The sequence below is a fragment of the Pteropus alecto genome, unplaced genomic scaffold, assembly GCF_000325575.1.
Source record: "Pteropus alecto unplaced genomic scaffold, ASM32557v1 scaffold39, whole genome shotgun sequence".
NCBI lineage: Eukaryota > Metazoa > Chordata > Mammalia > Chiroptera > Pteropodidae > Pteropus > Pteropus alecto.
In genome coordinates, this window is record NW_006443568.1 from 8,326,461 (window position 1) to 8,337,615 (window position 11,155).

The window sequence follows — 11,155 nt, forward strand, 5'->3', positions numbered from 1 at the left end:
AGATATATATCCTGACATCTTAGAAAACATGCAAAGAAAAACTATTTCCATGATCCATCTTGAATTCATTTTGATGTATGCTGTGAATTAAGGGTCAAACTTCATATCTCACCCCACACACAAAAATTAACTCAAGATAGATCCTAAATTTAAATGTAAAAGCTAAAACATAAAGCTTCTAGTGTATATTCTGTATGTTTCCATGTGTGAGTGAGCAAACAGATCCCACCCTGCTTAAAAGGCACTATCACCTACACGTGCAGTTCTACAAAAGTTGAACTCACTACACCAACAAACCACTTTGCTGTTATAGAAAAGTCCCCCAAAGATGTTGTTCACTCACACCTGTTTTTCACACTTTTTAAAATGAGATTCACACAAGGCAAGTGTAAAGGCAAGTGAATTTCAAATTTGACTAGGACTAACAAACTCTTTATCAGGACTGTCATCTTTGTCACATTTCCAAAAGCATGTTCTTTTGGCTTATAAATTCTTCAAGCTCTGTATATAAACATACTGAAACATGAGGCTCATGTTTTACTGTCATGGTTTCTTTGTGTCATGCTCAGTGAAAACTATACCTCTCCTGCTGGTACTCAGTCCTACAGTAGGTGCACTTCACAACAGGGTGTGCAATCCGACATTCCTGAAATGAAATGAGGATATAATTTTAAAAGGCAGTCAGAAATGGAAACAACCTTCAATACTCAATAGGCCTGGGTACCATTCCCAGTATAGCCACTGTGTTTAAATGAGTCACTTAAAACTATTTTTTTTTTACTCTGTAATATTGACATCACTGCCCTGTATTGATGTGGGAGTTAAGTTAGAATTTATATGGAACTACGCTGTAGTCATAAATTGTAATACAAATGTATGTATGAATAAGCCTCAGACTGGGAGTCAGAAGCCCTGGATTCTCGTCCAATTCTGCCACTGCCACTGTGTGATTTTTCAGCAGGTTCACTTGTGAAATTAACGTGCTGGATTAAAATTATTAGTGTTTACATATATAAAACTTCCTTAAAATACATATATATTTACTGTAATATAATTTTTAAGGCTGGCTTGGTAACTTAACTGTGCCTCAAACAGCTCTTCTATTCACTTAAATTGACAAAGCAAGATGAAGCAACTTAAACGAAAAAGAGAATTTAAACCATCTGGGGTAAAAACTGATCAACAGCTGGTTAGGACGAGGATCGCAGGGCACCAACTGGATGCTGAAAAATCATCCTTTTGCTTCGTGCTCTTGACTGTGGGGCTTTTCTAAAAAGCCTCTCCACCTCTGACTCTGAGACTGAATGAAAAGTGTCTATAAGGCGCCAGAGTTCGAGACACTCCTCCCAGGCAGCACCCAACTCTAAAGTTCAGTCCTAGGCGGGGCAAGGGGTCCCTCAGCCTGCAACCAGGCAGACCCCCGTGGCGGGGAAGCCAGCCCAAGAAGGATCTCCAACGCAGCTGGTCCAGGCTAAGCAGGGGACCCAAAGTCCCCTACCCCGACCTTACGGGGTCCGAGTACAATCCCTCGCGGTTGCTAAGCACCCGGACAAGCCAGCCGCGGGGGCCTAGACCGGGTCCGGGACGCCCCAACGTGCCGCAACAGCACCCGACAGGGCCGGTGCGACTCCACAGCTAGGCAGGCCTGCCACGCCCTGCCCGGGGGACCCGCCGGACGACCCCGCAGAACCAGGGGCTCCGGGCCGCGCCTCCAGCGTCCCAGCTCCCGGCCGCCGCCCCAGCCCGCGCACCTTGCACAGCTGCTGCCCCTGAGACAGCGCCTCGAAGGGGAAGCGCTGGTGGCACTTGGTGCAGGCGTAGAGCGCCGCCATGTCCGGCCCGGGCCGTGCTCTCCACCCCACCGGCCCGGCCCGCCGCTTTATCTGACAGTCTGAGACACAACCTGGCGGCGGCGGCTGCAGGCTGAAGGCAGCAGGCTACAGCAGGCAGGCGGGCGGGCGGGTGCGGCCCGACCAGGGCGGGTGCGGCGGTGCTGATCGCCTGTTTACTAGTTCATTTCGACGTCCATCAAGCACGAAAGGGCGGAACACGGAGCTTCTGACAACTCTGATTCGGTCTGGACTGGAGTACGCCGCTTATGACGCGTGCGGCCTCGATTATGTAAAGCGCAGTCACGCGGGGGCGCTGCTGGGAGAGTGACGATCTCCCGCCCCGACCTCGGAAGCGCCCAGACTCCACCTACTTAGCTCTTCGTTCCCGCCCTCGCTCCTCCTCTCCCCGGCCGCGGTCGCAGCCGTGCCTCTCGCGATACCTCCTTGGAGTTGTGATGTTTTGGTTTCCATGGAGTTGCCCTCTGGGAACGGAAGGGGCGAGGCTGCGCTGAACGTGGCGCATTGTTGAACTAGAATTTGGGCACCACCCAGAGCTTGAAGAATGTGCGGGGAGTGTGGGAGAACCCCTCCATTATTGTGTCAAGAGGGCCCTCTCACAGCCTTATCATTCGAAGGATAAGGAAAAATCATGAGAGGCAGATTAGAGGGGTAGTGTCAGCTCCGAGCTGATGGAGAAGGGAAGGCTTAGGTGGTGAGACATCCAGTTGAAAGAATGCACGAGGAGTTGACATGAGAATGAAACGGCAGGCACCAACTTTATTGTGGGGAGCACACCTCTTATTCACCTTCCCCTCCCAGGGGGCCACATGGGCTAATTTTATGTCAGAGAACAATAGTGGCATTCGGCCACACATGCGTGATACAACAAGCTGAGTAATGTTTACATATGTTAAAAGCAGACGCATTTCTATGCTAATATAACATTCTAATCAGGGTTATAGTCCTAGCCGGGAGCCTGGATCACAAACAGATTTTGGACTAGTCAGACCTTGGGCCAGTCAGGCCTTGGATTGGTCAAGCCCTGGATCACAGCCAGACCTTGGGCTGGTCAGGCTTGGCGTCCACAGATATCCTCTGTCTGAAACCCCTAAAAAAGGGGGAACTCTAGAGTCTTTGACTTCCAAAGAGTAAGTCCCAGAGGAAGTGCAACCACACACAAACTTCATTTCTTTAGTACAGTTTTTTTTTTTCTCTGATTCAAGCTAGTTTTGCCCAGATAATAGCACTGTGACTCGCTTGCTTTTTCCACTCTTATCCTTTTACCTTTCGATGCTTGCTCTTTTAATCATTAAGCATTGGGACATTAACCTAGCCTTAGGTCTATAATCATGAGAACAATAGGTTTCCTTAGACTAAGGATAACATCTTAGCTTTAGATGTGTTTTAGCTCCAGGCCCTTCCAGCAAGAACAACCTCACCAGGCCACCAGGCCATGGGACCAGGCCACTGGACCAGACAGGATGGCGCCATGGCTGATTGCAAAAGACACAACGATCCCACTCCAATCGTCCAATCATTAGCACCCACCACCCTGACTCTCTTAGTCTCCATGACTACTGATTTTTCCCTATATAATCTGTACTCCCAAGACAACCAAGGAGCCAGATTTTTGAGAGCAATAACAGTGTGTGTGTCTCCTGGACTTGCAACTCTCTAAATAAACCCTTACTTTCTTTGCTGCCAAACCTGTACGAACCCCTTTTGCTCTGGTAACAGAAGTCCTAGATGCTACCACTGGGGTGATGTGAAATCTGGCATCGCCCTAGCGACATGGGGGAGGACGGTAGTCGTGTAGTGTGTGTGGTGTGTTGTCTCTCAGTTCTTCCCCGCTGACACAGCAAAGAATTACAGGTTGGCAAGACTTAGAAAATGTAAGATTTATTGAAAGTACATTTTAGGAGACGGGCTATGCTAAGGAAGGCTGCAACCCTGTGGAATTTGGGAGATGAAGAGATAAGACAGTATGCCCCAAGGGAGGAGCGGGTTTTCAGCAAAGAAAGCTGTAAACACAGAAATGGGAAAATCTATTTCTATTTGGGCCATGATGGGTGGTTCCAAAGGCATTCCTAAGTGATTGGCTCGTGAGATCATTTTGATTGATACTTGGCTGCCATATAACACTTTGTCTTCTGCGCATGTGCTTACCCAGAATTCAGTCTGTTATAATTAGATTCATGAACAGGCATATGTGTGATATTATAATGATGATACAATGAGGCTGAAGTTATGGGCAGGTTAGGGTAGTACTTTCTGCATATGCGTTTGTGGTTGGTTTAGCTCGCAGCTTTTATGGCCTTTGTGCTCTAAGATTTGGGATAATTTATAACCTTAAAAGGGAGATATTTCTGGGAGGTCCTTAAGGAACATCTTCGAAGAAAGATCTATGGTTACAGAGCTGGGCCTTCGCTCCTGACGCTCATGCCTGACTAACTACTTAATACTAGAGAGAACACCCCTATGTTGAGGAAGAGGATGCTAGAGTGACGAGAGGGAGACTTTGTTTACCCATTTTCCTTCAATGGTATGGGTATATAGCATTAAAGGATAAGAGTATGTAGTGAGAAAGGAATGGGTAAGTAGCATGAAAGTCCTGCTGGCAATTCCCAGCCTTTGATCCATAGGTTCCCCACGGTTTTAGCTGCAGAAATGAATGACTGTGTTTATTTTGTACAGGGCACGACTTAGAGAATTTGTTTTCCTGTTTTCCCTGCATGTATGAGTAAATGGTTAGTAATCCCAACAGACATCTTCCTTTGTTCCGTAGGTTTCCTTACAATCTGGCCATAGGACTGATCAGCATATTGCAGTCTCTGAATATAGCTTGATTTAACATTTAGTTCTCTTGCCACCTCCCTATGTTAGATAGAAATGGTAGTTGCACAACACTGTGAATTGTTCTCTTTAAAATGGTTAACTTTATATTATGTGAGTTTCACCTCAAATTATTATTATTATTATTATTATTATTATTATTATTTTTAAAGAAAAAAAGGTTATACGTTCAGGAGCCAGACTGTCTGGCTTTGAATCCCAGCTCTATCACTTAGAAGCTCTATGACTTTAAAAACAAACAAAATAAATAGGGAAAAATTTTCTGAGAAGGTGCCCAAACCTAAAGGTCCAGATGGACTTAGGCTCAAGACTTAGCCAAGAATGTCCTAAGCAGAAGAGAAAGATGAAGACCTTGAGGTGGAATAGAGCTTGGCATGTTCAAGAAACAGAGGGGCCAGTATGGCCAAAGCTTAGTGGTACAGAGGGCAAGTGGAGAGGTTGGCAGGGGCCAGATGTACAGAGCCTGTAGACCCTAGTATGGATATGGATTTTTTTTTTCAAATTACAATGTATGAAGTATAATGGAAAGAAGCCATTGACAGTTTTTAAGCAGATAAGTGATGGTTTTGTATTTTTTTAAAGATTTTTCTGGCTATGAGGAGACTGTAGTGGGCCAGCACAAATGTATAGAGACTATTGAGGAGGCTGTTGCAGTTGTCCAGTTGAGAGGTGATGATTAAAAGATTGCTGTGGAGAGAAGTGAACAGATTCAAGATATTTTAGAGATTTAGGGATAAAGGGATTTTTTTAGAGATAAGGGATAAACAGGATTTAGGGGTAAATTGGATGTAGGAGGTTGTAAGGGAAGATATGATGGTCAATATGTCCAGCTGTGTGGATGATGGTATTTCCAATGAAAGAGAAGACTAGAAGGACAGATTTCAGAGTCAAAACCAAGAGTTTTGTTTTTGACATATTAAGCTCTAGATGCCTATGGGACATCCAGGGAGAGACATTATGTAGGCAGCTGGCTCTAGTCTAGTATCTCTTAGAGGAGAGGTCTAAGATGAAGATAGAGTTTGGGGGAAATTATCAGCATATGTAGTGTTTAATGCCCTAGACTGATGATATTTTCTTGGAAGCCCATAAAGGAGGAGAGCAGTGCCCCTTCTTGAGTCAAGAGAAAGTCCATGCAACAGCTGGATGTCTCATCAGGATGAGATGCCTGCAAAGGAGCCATGAGCAAGAGACTGCAGAGAGCAGAGAATGGTTTCACAGAAGCCAAGAGAAGAGCAGGAGACATTAGTGAACAGTGTCATCAGTTACTGGGAGACTAAAGTGAGGACAGTGACTGATGTTTTCTGAACTGACCTGAGCACATACCTGTTTCCTGAATATCTGCCCTGTCAAAACACATCCCGTCTATAGCCATGCCACCCTGAACGTGCCCAATCTCATCTAATCTCGGAAGCTAAGTAGGGTCGGGCCTGCTTAGTACTTGGATGGGAGACCATCTAGGAATACCAGGTGCTGTAGGCATTAAAAAAAATTAAAAAACAAAAACAAAAATGAAAAACATATCCTTTCTTCCCTTACCTAGTCTTCTTCCATGTGTCTTTCGCAATAGCAGTTGGGTGTGCCCCTGAGGAAGCAGTAGAAGAGACTATTTCAGGAAGTATTATAGTAGCAACAGAAAAGGGGGAAAAAAGTAAATAACTATTGATAGAATAATGGATAAATAAATTGCGCTATGCTTAGGGTATCATAGAAGTCCAGAGAGGGAACACAGCTTCAACTAGGTAAGCCCTTCGCTTGCCTCTCATTCACAATCTTCAGAAAATCTTCATGTTAAGGAGCATGGTGTAAGTCCAGGGTAGAAGAGGGGAAGGTGATAAAAATTCTAACTGGCTTCAATTGCAGGTGTGAATTCTTGATCCACAAACTCAAAAAAAAACCCCGAATTTCTTTTTTAAAAAAATCAATTTTTCAGCTTTATTGATATATATTTCACATATAACTGAATTTAATTTCCATGTTATTTAGTCAACAAACATGCATTACACATCTAGTAATTATCAGGCACAGTGCTAGGCCTTAAAAGTACAGCAGCAAATGTGACTGAGTTGCTGTTCTTGTGAAGCTTCCTTTCTTGGAGAGGGGGAAATAGATGATAATACAAGTAAACAAACATAAAGTATAATTTCAGGTGATGCTAAGTGCTCAGATTAAAACCAAAGCAGGGAAAAGGGACAGAGAATGGTGGGAGAGGTTCTATTTTACATGGGGTAGTCTCAGAAGACTTCCCTGAGGAGGCAGCTTATAAGCAGGAACCTAAATGAAGCAAAAATGTCAACCATGTGAAGATCTGAGGGAAAATACTTCAAATGGAGGGAACAATAAGAGCAAAGGGCCTGAGGCGAGAAGAGCTGGGCCCTTACAGTCACAATAAGACTAGTGTGGCTGACCCAGAGGAGTAAAAGGTAAAGAAGTAGAAGATAGGTTAGGGACGCTGCTTGCTGCCAAATCTTCCAGCGTTTCATGGGCCATTAAGGAGTTTGAATTTTATTCTTAGGGTGATGGAAAGTCATTGGAGGGTTTTGAGATGGAGTGTGTTGAGATCTATTTCATATTTTAAAAGATCATTCTGGCTGTTGTATGGAAAATAATGACATAGGAATGGAAATGAGACCAATTAGATGGCCAGAGGTGATGGTGACTGGGATTAGGAAGAAAAAGGTGATGAGAAAAAGAAAAGAAAATGGAGACAGCAAAAGGTGGTCAGATTTGAGATAAGTTTTGCTTTGTTTTCATTTCTTTTATTGTGATAATATATATATGTGTGTGTATATATATATATATATATACACACATATATATATATAATTTGCTACTTTAACCATTTTCAAGTGTATAATTCAATGGCATTAAATACATTCACAATGTTATGCAGTCTATATCAATACACAGCACATTTTCATCATACCAAACAAACTCTGTATGTACTCTGTACTTTGAAACTCACTTATGAAGCAATAACTCCCCAATTTCTCCTCCTCTAGCCCTTGCTAACATTTATTCTACTCTCTGCCTACATGAATTTGCCTTTCCAAATAATTCATGTAAGCAGAATTATACATTTGTCTTTCATGTCTAGCTTATTTCAATCAGCATAATGTTGTTAAGGTTCATCCATATTGTAGCAAGTGTCAGAACTTTATTCTTTTTATAGCCAAATAATATTCCATTATATGTATATACCACATTTTGTTAATTCATTCATCTATTAATGAACGTTTGGGTGGTTTCCACCTTTTGGCTGGGATGGCAGGAGGGAAAGCCTGATGGGGATATGTTAAAGACAGAATGGGGGAGGGGGGAAAAGGAGAAATAATGGAAGGTAAGGAAGTAGAGTCAGTGAGTGTGGAGAAGCATTTAGAGGAACTGAAAAGCAAAAATAGGATAATACTCAAAGAGGATTCAAGGGGAGGTTTGCTCCCCGCCCGCCAAATGAGAAGATAAATGGGGAAATCGTAAAATGAAAAATTTGTGAAGGAGTAAAAGGAGAAATGTGCAGAAACGGTCTTTGAGCTGGTGAGTGAGGATGGGATCTAGTAGTGTACAAGTTGAAAGTTGGCTGTGGATGGTAGTAGCAGGAATAATTTAGGGTCTTTTCTACACATTTTCCAGGGACTGCATCTAAGTTCTGGGAATCTTTTGAACCACAAACACAAGTGAAATGGAGCAGAGTAAGGAATATCTAGTCTTTGGGGAGGGGATATAGAGTATTTAGTCTTTGTCATCTGTCCCTACTAATATCCTCCTTCCCATCTGTCCATGTGGTTTGCTGCTGGGTCCTCCTCATCTAGACCACAGGTTCTTTATATCTGTCAGCAATATGTACCACACTTGCTCTGCCCAAGGCTATTGGAGAAAATACTCCACTGCTCCCCGTGCCACCCTCAAGCATGAGGAGTCACACTCTTTAACTATTCTTATCTATTATGTTGCGTGAGGAGACCTTCCATCAGGTTTGCCACCTAGAGTAAAGCTAGGCTGTTGTAACCAAGATAACAAACAATTATTCAGTTGCTTTAACAAGATAGACGTTTATTTGTTTCTTATATAATTGTAATGCACTGAATGTCCTTCTGAAATTTATATGCTGAAACTGAATCCCCAGTGTGATGAGATTAGGTGGGACATTTGACAGGTGATTAAGTCATGAGGATTAGTGCCCTCATAAAAGAGGTCTTAGAGAGCTCCCTTGCCTCTTCCACCATGTGAGGACACAGTGAGAAGACTTTCTTATGTGGAATAAATATATAATAATTTATTAATTATGTACATTTTTGTTTATTTTGACATTTTAGGCACTTTTTAATTTTTTAATTTAAGTATAGTTGATATTAATTTAAGTATAGTTGATCTAGTTATTATAACTAATATTATATTAGTTATATTAGTTTCAGGTGTACAATATCGTGATTTGACATTTTTATACTTTATAATGTGATTGCTCCACTAATTCTAGTAATCATCTGTCACAATACAAACTTATAGCAAGTTTTAAAATTTTTAGACACATGTTATGTGTGTTTCCATTTATACCTTTGTCCCAGGACCTGCAGATGTGATCAGTGGGCCTGTTTTCTTCTCTCTCATCAAATTCAAGGTGACATGACTACCCTTGCATCAGAACTCACCATCTAAGCTCAGAAGCCAAATAGATTCAGATAGTGAAGAATATTCAAGATACCTCTTAGAATCCAAGCACTTTTCACACCCCTGTTGCCAACACCCTGGTCCAAACTATCTTAATTTCTCACCTAGTGTGGTGGGCTTTGTACTGTGTCATCTTAGCCAAACTGGAATTATGTTTCCCAGAATTCCTTTCTTGTGTACTTTTGGGTGAGATTTGGCTGCGGAGGGAGATTTGGACAGGATTTGGAAGATGGAAATGAAGCTGTAGCCATGCTTAAACTCAGAGTGCTAGTATGGAGTCAGATACTGCTGCCATTCACACACATTTTCGCTCATCTGCTGGCTCTCTTTGTTGATGTCAGGAAGGAGCTGGGCCCACAGCTCTTCCAGCCCCCTTGCTCTCCCATCTCTGCCTTCACCTTCTCCAGCTCCAGGGCCAGGTGTGCGTTGATGAAGGGCATTAGCTTCTCCTGCTGGTCATCATCAAAACTGAAGGCTTAGTGGTGGGGAGAGACCAGGCTTAGTGGTGTGGAGAGACCTTGTGGATTCCAGTTCATCTTCATGGGTGCCCGTTTGACCTTGCCATTCACCACTTTGTGTTTGTCTTTCAGAATATCCATCTTTCGGAACTGCCCTTCTGACTTCAGCCCAACATCAGATGCACAAGCAACAGCTCATAAATCATTTAACTAGCACCCATAATTGCATAAAGTCAAATACCTATAATGAATCCCTTATTCTATATAAATCCTAATGGTTTTGCTTCTCCGATAGAACTCTGACTGTTACACCTGGATTATTGCAATTCACTGGTCCCCTTGCTTCCCTGCCTGTCCTCCTAGGCATCCAGAGTGATCTGTTACAACTTGTCAGGCATGTCACTCTCCTGCTCAAATCGCTCCAATAGTTTCTCACCTCATTCTTTTTATGTCTTCCACCTTATTCTAAGTAAATGCCAAAGTCATTACTTTAACTGTGCCAGACTCAGTTTAGATGTTCAGCAATTGACATCCTTGCCTCATCTCCAAATATTACTGACTGCCTCAGCATCATCAGGAGGCAAGTGCTACTCTTTGGCATGAACTGAATTAAGCTTGCTATAATGGGAACTGCAGCAGCTTTGACTATTATGTCTGAAACAACTGGACCTATGAACTCTCTGGCTTCCCCAGCAACAGCCCAGTAGAATGAGTTAACACAATTCTAAAGTATAGACTGTTAAGACCCCACTGATGACCATGAAACTAGACAACGAAAAATTTCTGACAGATAAATTCCTCACCCTTCTCCCTTCCTATGGACTATTCCAAGATATTGTGGTTCCATATGCTCTCTTTGAAGAGATCCCATGTGACTAAACCACTGCCTTTGATTTTTGTGGGGTCAGCTAAGTAATGTACCAGCTTGCATTTCTTTCCTTCTCTGTTTTAATTCTCTTTCTATGCCCCCCTGCCCCCACCCCTCTTCCTTCCTCAGGATTGCAATCTCCAAGAAAGCATCAGCATACAACCTTTGATTCAGTTTCTGTTTTCTAGGGAACATAGCTGGCATTTAGGACCAGAAAAGGTCCTAAAAAGCAGACCTTTGGGGTGTGATATTTTTGGTTATAGTGTTCACCAGTGTGAAGTCAATAGAGACCTCATTGCTAGTAGTAAGTGAAGTAATAATAACCTTGGCCTTCAATTGGCATCACCATGATTAAATCTTTCACATGTGGTGAAGGGAAGACTATGAGCAAAATCACATGTAGGATCAGGCAGATTATAAACCGCAGAGTTGTAAAGAACTCTAAATGCACAGCTTCAGTACATCAGGGTCAAGGCCCTAAT

General features: G+C 42.8%; 1 protein-coding gene and 1 pseudogene across 2 annotated transcripts in view; one reads left to right on the forward strand and one right to left on the reverse strand.

Moving 5' to 3' along the window:
• FAM76A (family with sequence similarity 76 member A) overlaps nt 1–1,929 on the reverse strand; it is a 20,043-nt gene extending 18,114 nt beyond the window's left edge. Inside the window, exons 1-2 of one of the 2 annotated variants that reach the window (XM_006924358.3) lie at nt 1,752–1,929; nt 582–646 (exon numbers count right to left, since the gene is read on the reverse strand). In XM_006924358.3, coding sequence (XP_006924420.1) covers nt 582–646; nt 1,752–1,832 — 146 coding nt within the window. In that variant the 5' untranslated portion in view covers nt 1,833–1,929. The remainder of the gene's footprint in view (nt 1–581; nt 647–1,751) is intronic. The other variant, XM_025041444.1, reaches the window with a different exon arrangement.
• Nucleotides 1,930–6,045: 4,116 nt separating this feature from the next.
• Nucleotides 6,046–6,164, forward strand: LOC112472966 (annotated as a pseudogene).
• Nucleotides 6,165–11,155: the final 4,991 nt, after the last annotated feature.